The following is an 18,529-nucleotide window of genomic DNA, read 5'->3' as shown; positions in this document are numbered from 1 at the left end:
GTCTATCACATCCATTCTCTTCTCCTGCATTAACAAGAGAATCTCCACCATGGGACGGGGCACACGGCATCTCAGCTAGACTCTATCTTCCAGTGACCAGTGCAGCTCCTGGTGGCTCAATGACTAAGTCCTGGCCAGTGAGTTGCCACAAAAGTAACTCTGCCCTTTCAGCCTCATGCCCTTATCAGGAAAGGGTGTATCCTTCCCTTGCCTTTCTTGTCTTCTTCCAGGCTTGGATGGCACACGTGATGATGGGAGCAGAAGCAGCCACTCTGTACTCAGATTTAGAGTGTGTACGAAGGAAAGCAGAGTGGTGCTTCTAGCTTGGGGCCATCTCTCTGTAGACAACGGAGTTAGAAACAAGCTTTTGTGCTGTTGCACAAACCCCTGTTCTCTTAAGTACAGCATCTTAGAATGTGCTCCAGCAAACACATCCCCTGCCCCCCACAAGGCAAACCAAAAGGCCTTAATGTCCTTTCTTTGGCCCAGGACCAATTCATGACCCCCTCCTGACCAAAGAGGGGCACAGCAGACGCTGGGGCTGTGTGGCCCAGGGGAAGGGATGAGGGAGGGGGAGAAGCAGAACGATGCAGAAGCCTCCTGTCAGTCTTCTTCCCCACTGCTCTCCAGGTGCCCCCTACTATGCAGCTCCCATCCCACCCTGAGAGCCCAACTCGTGGCCTTGCAAGGACTGAGACAGAAATATAAATGGAAAGAATGTGGAGGCCAACTTTGGAACAAAAAGGAAGAGTCCCCAGGACTCCCCAAGCCCAGGGCCCGTGTCAGCTCACACAAGGGAAGGTGGGGAGCACAGAATCCAGCAGATGCTCCCAGCAGAGGGACGTCCTGTGGGGCAGGAGGGTGGAGTCCTCAGCTCCCTGGGCCCAGCACTTCCGAGGACAGGCAAAACCTCCACCAGTACCTTTTCCAGCTGGACGCCTTCTCATTCCCTCCACTCCTAGGCATCTCCTTTTTTTTAAATAAAGATTTTATTTATTTACAAGTCAAAGCTACAGAGAGGGAGGCACACACACACACACACACAGGTCTTCCTTCTACTGGTTCCCTCCTCAAATGGTTGTAATGGTCAGGGCTGGCCAAGTCAAAGCTAAGAGCCAGGAGCCTCATCTGGGTCTCCCATGGGAGTGGCAGATGCCCCAAGCACTTGGGCCTCCTCTGCTACCTTCCCTGGTCATTAGCAGGGAGCTGGATCACAGGGGAACGGCAGGGACATGAACTGGTGCCCAAATGGGACACCAGTATCCCAGGCAGAGGCTTAACCTGTTAGGTTAAGCTGGCCCCCTGGATGTCTCCTCTTGCTCCTGAATCCCAATGTATCTATTCACAGCCTGGGTCCTCCTGGAACACCCCCTAACCCACCGCAGGTGCGGAGCTCCTGGATGGGAATGGTGGGCTTCGCCCCAGCCAGGCTGCTGCCCCTACTTCTTCCAATTCTTGAAGGCTCCCTTCTCCCAGCCTGCCCCCGCCCTGCCCCTACCAGTGATCACCATGCATTCCCTAGGGGCATTTCGAAGCTTCAGCATTCTTGATTGGCAAAAGGGCTGCCTAGACAGCTAGGTCTGCTCTCTCTCCTACAGGAAGGATTTTTCTGTTCTTTTTGAAGGAAAAAGGCTGACCCTTGATTGACAAGCGATTAGACAGAAGCTCTCCCCTTCCGCCACTCAGGACCCACCTAGCGGCCAAGAGGGTGCAGGAAGATAACATCCGGGCAGCTCCTACCCCTATCCTGCCATGTGTGGGTGCTGGAAGCTCACACAGCCTTTGTTTGCTGTGGCGTCCAATCTGCCCCTGGCAGCGAGTGACTTGGGGTCGGGACCGAGCTCTGCTGGCCGCCTGCCCCCAAGCTCTGGGGCTCCAGGTAGGGGTTGTCGAGCAGGTAGCGGAACTGGTCATAGTTCCTGAGCAGGTACTTGGGGGCATACATGTGCTCGCTGGGGTCGGCGGGTGGGTACTTCCACTGCGAGCCATCGAACCAGCCCCCGGTACGGACCAAGCTGCGGATGTAGTCGAGGTCGCGCTTGTCCTCGAAGTTGCCCCAGCGTGGCAAGTCGCCATTCTGCGCGGACACGAGCTTGAAGTAGATGCCCTCGGGCGTGAAGCACCAGGAGCAGTGCCAGCCAGCGAAGTGCAGCGGGCTGCCGAGCGCCCACTGCACCAGGGTGTGGCCGGTGCGGTTCTCGTAGGCACGGAAGTCGGGCATGTGGTAGTACTGGTGGCGCCGCAGGTGGATGCCGTCCAGCCGGTACACGGCCCGCAGCATGTCCACCGTGCAGCCCGACACCACCTCCAGGCTGCCCGGCTGCTTCCAGAAGAAGCCGTAGAGCGACTTGCGCAAGTGGAAGGCGAAGGGCTCGGGCCAGCCGTCGTAGAGCTTGAGGAAGAGCAGGCCGTCGCGCGCGGGGATCTCGTCCGCGTCGTCCAGGATGAACACGTCGTCGGGCCGCACGTTGCGCAGGCGCGCCACGCCGTCCCGCGTGAGGAAGGTGCGCAGGTAGTCGTCGGCAATCCAGCCGTCCATACGGCCGCCGGGCGGGAAGTGGTCCAGGAAGACGTAGAGCACCTTGTGGCGGATGTAGGCGTAGGTGCCGTTGGTGAGCATCTCGCGGAACCTGAGCGGCCGCGGCTCGCCGTGGGCCGTGAAGTTGGACTCACACACCACGAAGGCGTCCACCACGTCGCCCAGCTCGTGGAAGCGCACGTGCAGCAGGTCGAACTCGTGGTTGACGTTGAGGGCGTTGATGACGCGGCGCGGCACGGCCCGGGGCGCCAGCTGCTGCTTGGTGGGCAGGTTGGAGTAGTGCACCATGGCGGGCACGCCGCAGCTGGGCCCGTGCCAGCCGGCCAGGCACGCGCAGCTGCCCGCCGGCCCCGGAGCTTTCCGCGGCGCAGCAGGGCGGGCTTCGGCCCCTTCGGGCTCCAGCATCCTGGTGCCGGGCTTGAAGCAGACGCCCCCCGCATGGGAGCGCACGAAATACTTGTTGGTGACCTCTGGCAACACGAAGTCCACCCGATGCAGCTCCTTGGCCCTGCGGGGCGCCGGTGGCAGCAGGGGCGAGCGGAAGTACAGCGGGATGGCCTGCCGGCTGCCGGCCGCGGGCGTGACGGGGGCGCGGCTCCAGAGCACGCAGGACATCAGGTCGGGGCAGAGCGAGGCCCCTTTCCAGGGGAAGGGGACCGAGGACAGGCCCTTGAAGTGCAGGAAGGAGATGAAGCACAAGCTGGCCACGCAGAGCGCGAGTAAGAACCTGCAGCGTCTGCTCTGCGACCCCCGCAGTCCCCCGCGAAGTCTCACGCCCCATCCCGGGCTCTGCCGGTGCTGGCAGCCAGCGCCCCGCATCGCAGGCGGCGCGGGGGTCCTGGTCTCCCACACCCCAGCCGTGCGGAGGGATCCACGGCCCGTGTGGGACCCGTGCAGAGGCGAGTGGTGTGTGTCTTCTGGTAAAAATTCTTTGATCCCAATTTTAGCACAGATATCTGAAAGATAATAAAGAACCACAGGCTTCAGGTTAACTCAGGTTGGAAGAGGAATATAACACTAAAATGATACTTTCATTGAAGAAATAAAAATTCCTAGCCAAAAACTCAAAACATTGAATACAATGTGACTCGAATTCTTCAACAGAGGATAATTACGTTTATTTCAAGTTAAGGGAACCCTACTTAAGATGCTCTGTGAAAAAAAAATCACACACGCACAAACACTAGGTAAATTTTAAGAGGCCTGATAGTGTGTTTGTCCACCATCACATCAAAATATATATGAACTAGAAGAAAAATCTCATATTTTAAGATAAAATATATTGTAAATATGCATATTTATTTCATAATAACTTAAAGAACATCATTTTAAGAACTGATGGTCAGCGCCGCGGCTCAATAGGCTAAACCTCCACCTAACGGCGCCGGCACACCGGGTTCTAGTCCTGGTCGGGGCGCCGGATTCTTTCCTGGTTGCCCCTCTTCCAGGCCAGCTCTCTGCTGTGGCCCGGGAGTGCAGTTGAGGATGGCCCAAGTGCTTGGGCCCTGCACCCCATGGGAGACCAGGAGAAGCACCTGGCTCTTGCCTTCAGATCAGCGCGGTGCGCTGGCCGCAGCGCGCCGGCTGTGGCTGCCATTGGAGGGTGAACCAACGGCAAAAGGAAGACCTTTCTCTCTGTCTCTCTTTCTCACTATCCACTCTGTCAAAAAAAAAAAAAAAAAAAGAACTGATGGTAAATAATGCATAAACCTTTTGTCATGAATATGAAACATGAAAAGGAATTAATGTGTAAAACTAAAATGGTAATATTAGGAAGAATACAATAAAAATAGCGGAAGAATAACAACATGTACCTTGAATACCTATTGTAAAACTATCTACTCTCATGCACAACAAGTACTTTGCAACACTCACAGCTCATTATTTTGGGCAGCTGAAAATTGATACTCAAAAATATCATCTTACAATCAAATTCATAAATAAAATATTTTAGTCCTCCAAGAAAAAGCAGTGGGCATATAATAAGTAGCCACATGATGCAGAATTACAGACCAAGGAATTCTTGTGATTTCACCATCGAGCACAAGAGAAAGCATTTCTACTGCAGAAGGAGGATGCAATGTGAAGATTGGAAAATGTGTGGAGAAAAGCTCCCATAGATTCCTTACGTCGTTTCCATGCCTATTAAATTTTGAATTATGGCTTCAGGCAAATACATAGTAGTGTCAAGGTTCAGAATTGAGCAAAGATGACATCATAAACATCATGGTGTAGAGAGCTCCAAAGGTATGTCTGCCAACACTATAGCAAATAAACTGGCAAAAACTATCAGATTCAACTGTATCAGAATTCTATGAGCTAAACAAAAGTTTGCAAAAAACATGTAAAGACTAAATCAGGAAAGGGGTACCTGATTCTCAGTAAGAGAGCTTTGTGGTTTTTAAATTTACCTGTGCTTATCCCACCTTCCATGTGGCAATTACAGATCTGAACAGCCCACATTCTGGTATTTTTCAACAGAAGAGGCAGACCAGGTCTTATTCTCAAACAGCTGTGTTTTTTGCTTTGACTTGCCAGGTGGCTCTCTGAAGAACTGGCTCAGAGAGCATTGCCTTTGTTAGATCAACTCAAAACAGGCTATGACAAAATCCCAGGCTCAGTGTATGCAACATTAATATTTCCTGCAGTTTCATTTTCTGAGCTCATAATCTGAGCCATTGGCTCTGAGATTTTCACCCAGTAGAGGCACACACAATGAGTCCAACACACAACAGGATTATTAAAAAAGATTTATGCATCTGGTTGAAAAGAAGAGCTACAAAGAGAGACAGGGAAACACAGAGATATCTTCCATCTGCTGGTTCACTCCCCAAATAGCTGCAATAGCCAGGGCTATGCGAGGCTGAAGCCAGGGACTTGTACCATCTTCCACTGCTTTCCCAGGTGCATTAGCAGGGAGCTGTCTTAGAAGTGGAACAGCCGGGACTTGAACTGGTGTGCATTTGGGATGCTGGTGTTGCAGGCGGTGGCTTTACCTGCTATGCCACAGTGCTAGCCCCACAACAGGGTCAAGAAGGGAAATGATTAATTAGGTTATTACCAAAGTGTGGGAATGTATGCAATGGCTTCATAGGATGGGTTTGCTGTTTAAATCTGTCTTTACCCCACACCAGCTCCTACAAGTTCTAGGCGTAGACACATAGTGCTACCACTATGCATGTCCTGTGATGGCTATGTGAATGCCAGTAATCATATGGTACTCATATGGTATGCCAGATGCCCAGGCAAATAGGATTACTGTGCTATAAGAGGGCCTTGAGCAGAGATGAGGAGGCAGCCTGTGTAGTGAAAAGGTAGCCATACCCAAAGTGAAGTCTGGCCATTGCCCTTAGCTATTGGAAGAGGATTTCTAGTCCCATGAAAATTCATTCCTTAAAGGAGTGACCTTGTTTGCCCTGGAGCCTGGCCCCCAGAAAGTCTGATGATGTGATTTATGAAGAGGGCTGCAGTAACAGTTAGCCTCTAAAAGAGCTGGAGGGACTGGCATTGTTGTGCAGTGGATTAAGCGACCACCCGCAATGCTGTCATCCCATATGAGTACCATTTCAAATCCTGGCTGCTCCCCTTCCTCCCTTCCTCCCTTCCTCCCTTCCTTCCTTCCTTTCTTTCTGGCAGAGTGGATAGTGAGAGACAGAGAGAAAGGTCTTCCTTTTGCCGTTGGTTCACCCTCCAATGGCCACCACGGCTGGCACACTGTGGCCGGTGCACCACGCTGATCTGAACGCACGAGCCAGGTGCTTCTCCTGGTCTCCCATGGGGTATAGGGCCCAAGCACTTGGGCCATCCTCCACTGCCTTCCCGGGCCACAGCAGAGAGCTGGCCTGGAAGAGGGGTAACCAGGAAAGAATCCGGCGCCCCTACCAGGACTAGAACCCGGTGTGCTGGCGCCGCTAGGTGGAGGATTAGCCTAGTGAGCTGCGGCGCTGGCCTGCTCCACTTCCAATCAAGTTCCAATCATGTCGGGCCCCTGCACCTATGTAGGAGACTCAGATGAAGCAACTGGCTCCTGGCTTTGGCCAGACCCAGCCCTGGCCATTTGGGGAGTGAACCAGAGGATGAAAGATTTCTCTGTCCTTTTGCCTTTCAAATAAATAAGTAAATCTTTAAAACAGAAAGGAGCCAGAGACTAAAGATCTATCATGGAAAGTATGTGGTGGAGCTCCAGTTAAAGCTCTGGAAGTCAAGGCTTGGGTTCCCTGGTTGACGTCATCTGTGAGTACTGTCTCACTTCAATGCTGGGAAAGTAACACATGCACGACACCACCAGGAGAGGTCAACTAGAAGCTATCTGGTACTTTTCCTGGACTCTGCCCTGTGTGCTTCTTTCCTTAGATGATATTAATCTGTGTCCTTTACATGCAAAAACGCTTAACAGTGAGTAGAAGAGTTCTTAGTTCTGTGTATTCTTCTACAGTTGGTTTTAAAAAAATCCCTTCAGAGATGATAGACAGTACAACTAGATCAAGTTGTGTATTTGTCTGTTGCCAAGATCTAAAATATTGAGTCAACTATTTAATTTTAAAAATTATATTAAAATAATTTTACATATTTATGGGCTACATTGTGACATTTCCACACATATTTATAAAGTGTATTTATCAAATTTGGGTAATGATATTTTCCCTTCTTTGAGATAACTTTATTATTGGAGGTCAAGAGCTTCTATCTTCTATTTATTCACAAAATATATACTAGGTTATTGTAAACTATGTCACCCAACTATGCTGGGTAACACTAGGAACTTATTTCTTATATCAATTATCCAAACATCCTCTATCTCCACTACCCTCTACCCCTCCCAGCTTCTAATAGTCACCATTCTGTGTTCAGATTGAGAAGCTATTTTTTTCTTCAGTTTCCACATGAGGGAAAACACGCAGTATTGTCTGGCTTACATAATTCAACATGATGTCCTTCAGTTTCATTCATTTTCTGCACACACACACACACACACTTTTTCATTATCCATCCATCTGATGATGGACCCCTTTGTTGATTCCATGCCTTGGTAATAAACATGGTTCAACAGGTGTTTCTTTGATTCAGTGAGTTCATGTCTCTTGGAAGGATACCCAGTAGTGGTATTGCTGGATCATATGGCAGTTCTATTTCTAGTTTTTAAAAGTAATATTCATACTTTTTTCCAAAGTGCCTGCACTAATTTACATTCTCACCAAGAGTGTATAAGTGTTCTGTTTCTCCACATTCTTGCCAGTATTTGTTGCTGTATTTTTGATAACAGCCAATCTAATGGACTGAGGTGGTATTTCATTGTGGTTTTGATTTGCATTTCCCTGATGACTAGGGATAGTAAGCCTTTTTTCATCCATTTGTTGGCCATATGTAATTCTTTTAAGAACTGCCTATTCATGGCCAAGTCATTACTAATCAATAGTAACCTTGAATGTAAACGGCCTCAACTCTCCAATTAAAAAATACAGGGCAGCTGAATGGATTAAAAAATGAGACCCATCTATTTTCTGGCTACAAGAAACACAGCTCACCAATAGACTGAAAATGAAAGGATGGAAAAAAGATATCCCATGCTAATGGAAAGCAGAAATGACCAGGTGTACCTTATCCTAATATCAGACAAAATAGACTTTAACATAAAAACTGCTAAAAGATCAAAGAAGGGCACTTTGTAATGATTAAGGGGTCAATTCAACAGGAAGATGTGACTATAATAAATGTATATGCACCCAATTTCAGGGTGCCTGGCTATTTAAAACAAATGTTAATAGATGTAAAAGAAGACATAGACTCCAATGCAATAGTAATAGGGGACTTTGGCCGGCACGCAGCTCACTAGGCTAATCCTCCACCTGTGGTGCCGGTACTCCAGGTTCTAGTCCCAGTTGGGGTGCTGGTTCTGTCCCAGTTGTTCCTCTTCCAGTCCAGCTCTCTGCTGTGGCCCGGGAAGGCAATGGAGGATGGCCCAAGTGCTTGGGCCCTGCACCCACATGGGAGACCAGGAGGGAGCACCTGGCTCCTGGCTTCGGATTGGCGCAGTGCCGGCCATAGCTGCCATTTGGGGGGTGAACCAATGGAAGGAAGACCTTTCTCTCTCTCTCTCTCTCTCACTGTCTAACTCTGCCTGTCCACAAAAAAAAAAACAGTAATAGGGGACTTCAACACCCCACTTTCATCAGTGGACAGATCAACAGGACAGAAAATCAACAAAGAAACAACGGAGCTAATCTAAGCTATGGACCAATGGACCTAATTGGTATCTATAGGACCTTTCATCTCACAGTTGCAGGATATACATTCTTCTCATCACTGCATGGAACTTTCTCTAGGATAGACCATATGCTAGGTCATAAAGCAAGTCTCATCAAATGCAAAAAAAATTAAAATCATACCATGCATCTTTTCTGACCACAATGTAATGAAGCTGGAAATTAGCAACTCTAGAATCTCAAGAACATATACAAACACATGGACACTGAACAACTTGCTCCTGAATGAACAGTGAGTCATTGAAGAAATCAAAAGAGAGGTATTGGTGCTGTGGCAGCAGGTTAATGCCCAGATCTGAAGCGCCAGCATCCCATATGGATGCTGGTTCTAGTCCTGGCTATTCCTCTTTCTGATCCAGCTCTCTGCTGCTATGGCCTGGGATAGCAGTAGAAGATGCCCCAAGTCCTTGGGCCCCCACACGCATGTGGGAGACCTGGAAGAAGCTCCTGGCTCACGGCTTCAGATTGGTGCAGCTCCGGCTATTGCAGCCAACTGGGGAGTGAACCAGCAGATGGAAGACCTCTCTCTCTGTCTCTACCTCTCTGTGTAACTCTGTCTTTCAAATAAATAAAATAAATCTTTTAAAAAAAGAAATCAAAAGAGAAATCAAAAAATTTCTGGAAATGAATGAATACCACAATACAACATATCAAAACTTATGGGAGGGGCTGGTGTTGTGGTGCAGCAGGTAAAGCCGCTGCCTGTAATGCCAACAACCCATATGGGTGCCGATTCGAGTCCCGGCTGCTCCACTTCTGATCCAGCTCTCTGCTATGGCCTGGGAAAACAATAGAAGATGGCCCAAGTCCTTGGGCCCCTGCACCCATGTGGGAGACCCAGAAGAAACTCCTGGTTTTGGATCAGTACAGCTCCGCTGTTACAGCCATTTGGGGAGTGAACCAGTGGATGGAAGACCTCTCTCTCTCTCTCTCTCTCTCTCTCTCTCTCTCTGCCTCTCCTCTGTGTAACTCTGACTTTCAAATAAATAAGCAAATCTTTTAAAAAAAACTTATGGGATACAGAAAAAGTGTTAAGAAAGAAGTTTATAGCAATTAGCGCCTGCACAAAAACTTGGAAAGGTACCATATAAATTAGCTATCAATGCATCTCAAGCTATATGCCAACAATTGAAAATTCTAGAAGAAATGAATAGATTCCTGGACACATACAACCTACCAAAAGTAAAGCCTAAAGACTTAGAAAACCACATCAATACCCAAAATGGAGATTGAATCAGTAATAAAGACCCTCCTGCGGTGACTGTTCCTTGCCACCGCTGGAAAATTAGGCAGGCTGCCCACAGCTTGCCTTGACCGAGGAGGGGAAGTGCGTCACCAGCCTTCCCCAAACCTGGGGGACAATCAGGCGCGGTGTGGAGCCCAGTCGAAGCAGGGTCTCACTTTATTGTAAAAGGGAGGTGTATATATAGCTGAGGTACAGAGCGGATGGTACAGAGCAGATGAGCGGATTCGGGCAAGGGGTGGGGTGATGTGATGCAAAAGGGTCTTAGCCACTTCTATTATACCACCTTGATGATCCTTAGGCTAAAGCACCCTGGGGCTGGGGTGTTTGCCACTAGGGATTTGAAACTTACAGACAGGTTTTCAAATTCGAGGCAGGCTCAGGAAGTTTCCTCTAGGCCTCTCCGGATTCAGCCTCCCCCACACCCTCCCAAAAACAAAAGCCCAGGAACAGATGGTTTTACTGATGAATTCTACCAGACATTTAAACAAGAACTAATTCCAATTCTTCTCAAGCTATTCAAAACAATTGAAAAGGGATCCTTCCAAACTCTTTTTTATAAAATATTTATTTATTTGAAAGTCAAAGTTACACACAGAGAGAAGGAGAGTCAGAGAAAAAGAGAGATTTTTCATCTGTTGGTTCACTCCCCAGATGGCTGCAACAGCTGGAGCTGGGTGGATCTGAAACCAGGAGCTGCTTCCAGGTATCCCACATGGGTACAGGGGCCCATGGAATTGGGTCACCCTTTACTGCTTTCCCAGACACATAAACAGGGAGGTGGATTGGAAGTGGAACAGCTGGGACTTGAACCAGAGCCCATATGGGATGCTGGCACTGCAGGCAGCAGCTTTACCTGCTAGGCCACAGTGCCAGGCCCCCACAACTCCTTCTATTAAGCAAGAAATGCCTTAATTACATCAGAAAAAGAAACAACAGAGAAAGAGAATTATAGACCAATACCCCTGAAGAACACAGATGCAAGAATCCTAAACAAAATATTGGCTAATATAATCCAACGACACATCAGAAAGATCATTCACCTGGATCAAGTGGGATTTATCCCTGGGATGTAGGGATGGTTCAACATTCACAAATCAATAAATGTGATACATCACATTAAAACTGAAGAATAAAAACTATATGGTTATTTCAGTAGATTCAGAAAAAGCATTTGATAAAATAAACATCCTTTCATGATGAAAACCTTAAGTAAGTTGGGTATAGAAGGAAGATTCCTCAATACAATAAAGTCAATTTATGACAAACTCACAGCCAGCATCTTATTGAACTGGAAAGAGTTGGGGGCATTCCCACTAAGATCCTGAACCAGAAAAGGATACCCACTTTCACCACTGCTATTCAATACAGTCCTGAAAGTTTTAGCCACAGCCATTAGGAAAGAAAAATAAATCAAAGGGATACAAATTGGAAACGAGGAAGTCAAACTATGCCTGTTTGCAGATGACATGATTCTATATACAGGGGAACCAAAAGACTCCACTGAGAGACTATCAGAACTTATAAAATACTTTGGTAAAGTGGCAGGATATAAAAGCAGCACACAAAAATCAATAGCTTTTGTGTACACAGACAATGCCAAGGCTGAGAAATAACTTTTAAGATCAATCCCATTCCCAGTATCCACAAAAAAATTAAATACCTTGGAATCCATTTAATGAAGGAAGTCAAAGAACTCTATGATGAAAATTAGAAAACATTAAAGAAATAGAAGGTACAAAAAAATTTAAAAAATCCAGGTTTGTGGATTAAAAGAATATCATCAAAATGTCCACATTACCAAAAGCAATTTACAGATTCAATGTGATCCCAAACAAAATACCAATGACATTCTTCTCAGATCTAGAAAAACTGCTAAAATTCATACTGAAACACAAGAGACACCGAGTAGCTAAAGCAGTCTTTTACAACAAAAACAAAGCTGGAGGATTTCAAAACATACTACAGGGGGCTGGCACTGTGGCACAGCAGGTTAATGCCTGGCCTGAAGTGCTGGCATCCCATATGGGTACCAGTTCAAGACCCGGCTGCTCCACTTCTGATCCAGCTCTCTGCTATGGCCCAGGAAAGCAGTGGAAGATGACCTAAATGCTTTGGCCCCTGCACCTACAGGGGAGACCGGGAAGAAGCTCCTGGCTCTTGGCTTTGGATTGGTGCAGCTCCGGCCATTGCTGCCAACTGGGGCATGAACCATCAGATTTTCTCTCTCTCTCTCTTTCTCTCTTTCTTTCTGTGTGTGTGTGTGTGTGTGTGTGTGTGTGTAACTCTGACTTTCAAATAAATAAATAAATCTTAAAAAACATATTACAGGACAGTTATAATCAAAACATCCTAGTACTGGCAAAAAAAAAAAGACATGTAGGCCAACAGAACTGAATAGAAACTTCAGAAATTAATCCACACATCTACAACTTGTCTTTGACAAAGGAACTAAAACCAATTCCTGGAGCAAGGGCAGTTTCTTCAATAAATGGTGCTGGGTAAGCTGGATCTCCACATGCAGAAGTATGAAACAAGATCCTGACCTTATATTTTAGACAAAAAAACACACCCAAAATGGATCAAGGACCTAAATCTATAACCTGATACCATCAAATTAGTAGAGGCACTGCAGACAACACAGACAGTGTATGCAAGACATTGGCATAGGCAAATCCTGCTTGGAAAAGATCTCAGAAGCACAGGCCATCAAAACCAAAATAGACAAAAGAAATTACATCAAATTGAGAAGCTCCTGCACTGCAAAAGAAACACTGAGCAATGTAAAGAGGCTACTGAAAGAATGGAAGAAAATATGTGTAAACTTTGAAACCAATAAAGAATTAATATCCAGAATCTATAAGGAGCTCAAGAAACTCAACAACAACAAACAATCCAGTTAAGAAGTGGGCAAAGGACTTGAACAGCCATTTTTTAAAAAAGATTTTATTTATTTATTTGAGAGGTAGTGTTACAGACAGTGAGATGGAGAGACAGAGAGAAAAGTCTTCCATCTGCTGGTTCACTCTCCAAATGGCCACAACGTCTGGAACCGAGCCAATCTGAATCCAGGAGCCAGGATCTTCTTCTGGGTTTCCCACATGGGTGGAGGGGCCCAAGCACTTGGATTATCTTCTACTACTTTCCCAGGGCCATCTTCTACTACTTTTCCCAGCAAAGAGCTGGATTGGAAGTAGGCAGCTGGGACTAGAAGTAGCACCCACATGGGATGCCGACGCTGCAGGTATAATATTAACCCAGGCATTTTTCTTTTCTTTTTAAAGATTTATTTTATTTATTTGAAAGACAGAGTTACACAGAGAGGTAGAGACAGAGAGAGAGGTCTTCCATCCACTGGCTACTCCCCAGATGGCCGCAATGGCCAGAGCTGTGCTGATATGAAGCTAGGAGCCAGGAGATTTTTCTAGGTCTCCCACGCGGGTGCAGGGGCCAAAGAATTTGGGCCGCCTTCTACTGCTTTCCCAGGCCATAGCAGAGAGTTGGATTGGAAGAGGAGCAGCCAGGATTAGAACCAGCGCCCATATGGGATGCCAGAGCTTCAGGCCAGGGCTTTACCCCACTATGCCGCAGCGCCGGCTCCCTCCCAGGCATTTTTTCAAAAGAGGAGATTCAAATGGCCAACAGACACATGAAAAAATGTTCAGGATCACTAGCCATCAGGGAAATGCAAATCAAAACCACAATGAGGTTTCACCTCACCCCAGTGAGAATGGCTCTCGTATAGTAGTCAACAAACAACAAATGCTGGAGAGGATGTGGGGAAAAATGTACTTTAATCCACTGTTAGTGGGAAAGTAAACTGGTGCAGGCATTGTGGAAGACAGATTGGAGATACCTCAGAAATCTGAAAATAGATCTACCATATGACCCAGCAATCCCACTCCTGGGAATTTACACAAACAAAATGAAATCAGCATATCAAAGAGTTATCTGTACCCCCATGTTTATTGCAGCTCAATTCACAATAGCTAAGATACAGAATCAATCCAGATGACCATCTACTGATGACTGGATAAAGAAATTATGGTATATATACACTATGGAATACTGCTCAACAATAATAAAAAATGAAATCCTGTCTTTTGCAACAAAAAGGACAGAACTGGAAACCACTATACTTAGTGAAATAAGCCAGGCCCAAAAAGACAGATACCATGTTTTCCCTGATCTGTGGTAACTAACAGAGTACCTAAAATGTAATGTATTGGAGTAGAATTGACATTTTGAGGTTAGATGATTGTTTACAGCTCGTCTCTATTGTTGAGGAACACTATTTTTTCTTTATACTATTGTTGAACTCTTTACTTAGGGCAGGGTTAATCTTACGATTATAAAGTAAACTGAAAATAGATCTTTGTAAAAATTAGGAGGGAAGAGGAGGAAGGGTGGGAGTGTGGGCACGAGGGATGGTAGGGTGGGAAATATCATTATGTTCCTAAATCTGTAATATGAAATACGTGAAATCTGTATATCTTAATTAAAATTTTAAAAAGATCTGCCTATTAAGGTCCTTTTCCCATTTTTTAAAAGATTTATCTATTTATTTATTTTGAATGTCAGAGTTAGAGAGGAAGACACACACATACACAGACAGACAGACAGAGATTGTCCATCCAATGGTCCACTTCCCAGATGGGCACAACAACTAGCACTGGGCAAGGTCAAAGCCAGGAACCAGGAGCCTCATCTGGATCTCTCATGTGAGTGGCAAGGGCCCAAACACTTGGGCCATCTGCTGCTGCTTGCCCAGGCCATTAGCAAGAAGCTGGATCAGAAGGAGAGAGAGAAAAAAGAAGTAGAGCAGCTGTATACCAATCAGTGCCTCTGGGATCTCTGGGATGCTAGTGTTGCTGGCAGCAGCTTTTCCTGATATGCCACAATACCAGGCCCTTTGTCAGCTTTTCAGTTATGTTGTTTTTGTGCTGTGTTTTTTGAGTTCCTAATATTTCTGGTTACTAACCCTTTGTCAGATAAGTAGCTTGAAAATATTTCCTCCCATTCTGTCAGATATTTCTTCACCTTTAGGTTTCCTTCACTATGCAGTTTATGCATTTTATATAATTCCATTTGTCTAGTTTTGCTCTTGGAGTCTTATCCAAGAAATCATCACCTTTACGAATGTCTTTAAATGTTTCCCCTATGTTTTCTTCTGGAAATTTCATGATTTCATGTCTTACATTTATATCCTTGATTCATCTTGAGTTAACTTTTGTACCTAGTGAAAGGTAGGCATCTAATTTAATTTCTCTAACCCTTTGCCCACTTCTTAATTCCTGTTGTTGAATAGGTATAGATAATTCTGGCAACCATTTAACACTGTTGAATCAAAAGGTAGCACTGGCTTATGTAACAGTTAACAAAATGATAGAATCTGCCAGTTAAACCATTTGACACTGGTGCTTTTCTTTATGAGGGACTTTAATAAAGATATCTCTTTCTTCTATGTAGTGTCTGTTTTAGACATTCTATAATTGCTAGGGTTAATACTGATAAAGTACATTTTCCTAGAATATTTTTATATCAACATTTCCAAGTTTATTTGAGTACAATAATTTCTACTATAAATGGCTGGCCTCATGTTACACTTTTGTGTGTGTGTGTGCGTGTGTGTTTAAATATCTGAGTGATTTTTTTTCCTGGAATTATTTTTTTTTTAATTTTTTTTTATTTAGTAAATATAAATTTCCAAAGTACAGTTTATGGATTACAATGGCTCCCCCCCATAATTTCCCTCCCACTCGCACCCCTCCCATCTCCCACTCCTTCTCCCATTCCATTCACATCAAGATTCATTTTCAATTATCTTTATATACAAAAGATCGATTTAGTATATATTAAGTAAAGATTTCATCAGTTTGCACCCATACAGAAACACAAAGTATAAAATACTGTTTCAGTACTAGTTATAGCATTACTTCACATTGGACAACACATTAAGGACAGATCCCACATGAGAAGTAAGTACACAGTGACTCCTGTTGTTGACTTAACAATTTGACACTCTTGTTTATGGCGTCAGTAATCTCCCTAGGCTCTAGTCATGAGTTGCCAAGGCTATGGAAGCCTTTTGAGTTCGCCGAGTTCGATCTTATTCCAACAGGGTCATAGTCAAACGGAAGTTCTCTCCTCCCTTCAGAGAAAGGTACCTCCTTCTTTGATGGCCCCGTTCTTTCCACTGGGATCTCACTCGCAGAGATCTTTCATTTAGGTCTTCTTTTTTTTTTTCCAGAGTGTCTTGGCTTTCCATGCCTAAAGTACTCTCATGGGCTCTTCGGCCAGATCCAAATGCCTTAAGCGCTGATTCTGAGGCCAGAGTGCTATTTAGGACATCTGCCATTCTATGAATCTGCTGTGTATCCCACTTCCCATGATGGATCGTTCTCTCTCTTTTTGATTCTATCAGTTAGTATTAGCAGACACTAGTCTTGTTTGTGTGATCCCTTTGACTCTTAGACCTATCAGTGTGGAGATACAGGAGACCTCTAATAGCTAAAGCAATCTTGCACAACAAAAACAAAGCTGGAGGCATCACAATACCAGATTTCAGGACATACTACAGGGCAGTTGTTATCAAAACAGCATGATACTGGTACAGAAACAGATGGATAGACCAATGGAACAGAATTGAAACACCAGAAATCAATCCAAACATCTACAGCCAACTTTATATTTGATCAAGGATCTAAAACCAATCCCTGGAGTAAGGACAGTCTATTCAATAAATGGTGCTGGGAAAATTGGATTTCCACGTGCAGAATCATGAAGCAAGACCCCTACCTTTCACCTTACACAAAAATTCACTCAACATGGATTAAAGACTTAAATCTACGACCTGACACCATCAAATTATTAGAGAGCATTGGAGAAACCCTGCAAGATATAGGTACCGGCAAAGACTTCCTAGAAAAGACCCCAGAGGCACAGGCAGTCAAAGCCAAAATTAACTATTGGGATTGCATCAAATTGAGAAGTTTCTGCACTTCAAAAGAAACAGTCAGGAAAGTGAAGAGGCAACCAACAGAATGGGAAAAAATATTTGCAAACTATGCAACAGATAAAGGGTTGACAGCCAGAATCTACAAAGAAATCAAGAAACTCCACACCAGCACCGCGGCTCAATAGGCTAAATCTCCACCTAGCGGTGCCGGCACACCAGGTTCTAGGCCCGGTCAGAGCGCCGGATTCTTTCCCGGTTGCCCCTCTTCCAGGCCAGCTCTCTGCTGTGGCCCGGGAAGGTAGTGGATGATGGCCCAAGTGCTTGGGCCCTGCACCCCATGGGAGGCCAGGAGAAGCACCTCGCTCCTGCCTTTGGATCAGCGCAGTGCGCCGGCCGCAGCGCACCAGCCATGGCGGCCATTGGAGGGTGAACCAATGGCAAAAGGAAGACCTTTCTCTCTCTATCAACTCTGCCTGTCAAAAAAAAAAAAAAAAAAGAAAGAAAGAAAAGAAAAGAAACTCCACAACATCATGTTCCACTTTTTACTCTCATCAGCTATCCTTTTGTACATTTTTGTCTAATTCTGTTTATTTTATGAATACTTAAAAATGATACAAGATACAAAAGTTAAGGATTGCCTTGATTTGGGGTGGAATTGAGCAAGATACACAAAGCTCTTTACAAGTTCTTCATAGACCAAGCCTTAATAGTTCCTGCACCTTCCAACCCTTTTTGCTTTCAGAGATCATGAAAAAGTAAGAGCCTATCCCAAATCACTGACAGTCTCTTTGAAGATACTCACAAGAAACTTGTAATTGGTTTTTATAATTAGCATCTGTGAAAAGTTTGTCAGCAATGTTCTCAGCTCCCCAACCCTGCACTGTCATTGCCACTAAAGGTGAAATGATAATTGCAATTCTGAAGGGAGGGAATTCACAGAAACAAACCTTTATTTAAGCCCTCAATGCCTCCCTCCTACACAATCTAAGCTTCATACTGAGTCCAACATCCTGGCAGAGGAAAGAAGTACAGTAAGTATTTTGAATCTCACTCTGGCAGAGTCAGTAAGGAAAGGAGGTTCAAGAGTTAGAGCTCATGTTGGAAAAAGGGATTCTTCTGGGGGCAGTAACAGATCCAGTGGCGAAGCTAGACAGGGAGGAGGAATCATTACTCAGCTGTAAGAAAGAGGAGGTCCTAGACCCTATGCCAATCATTGATGGTTCATAATATAATTTAATAAAATCTTCACTGAGGATAATTGTTAGTGAATAATGCCAGTGACTCTGAAGGTGCTTAAGGAATGTAGTAATTAAATCAACCTGCTGTTCACATTACCTTATACAAATCATAGATAATTTTCAGTAGTGTTATTATAGGTGTACTTATAACATCTTCATGCTTATATTAAATATTAACAATTAAAATTACCTAATTCTATGTAGAAATGAGTATCTGAATTAGTTTCTAAAATTCAAGAAAAGGTTTTCATGCAAATCTAGGTTTGTGATCTATATAATGGAAACAGT

The 18,529-nt window shown here is 45.2% G+C and overlaps 1 protein-coding gene across 1 annotated transcript in view; it reads right to left on the bottom strand.

Moving 5' to 3' along the window:
• Nucleotides 1-970: 970 nt before the first annotated feature.
• The window catches only part of LOC100355590 (beta-1,4-mannosyl-glycoprotein 4-beta-N-acetylglucosaminyltransferase), a 32,891-nt gene continuing 15,332 nt past the window's right edge, over nucleotides 971-18,529 (bottom strand). Inside the window, exon 2 of the mRNA XM_008249796.4 lies at nucleotides 971-3,495. Within this exon, the coding sequence (XP_008248018.4) occupies nucleotides 1,772-3,495 (1,724 nt within the window). The 3' untranslated portion in view covers nucleotides 971-1,771. The remainder of the gene's footprint in view (nucleotides 3,496-18,529) is intronic.

This window comes from Oryctolagus cuniculus, chromosome 18 (assembly GCF_964237555.1).
Source record: "Oryctolagus cuniculus chromosome 18, mOryCun1.1, whole genome shotgun sequence".
Taxonomy (NCBI): Eukaryota; Metazoa; Chordata; class Mammalia; order Lagomorpha; family Leporidae; genus Oryctolagus; species Oryctolagus cuniculus.
Note: the sequence above shows the minus strand (reverse complement) of the source record. Positions and strands in the feature narration are given on the sequence as shown.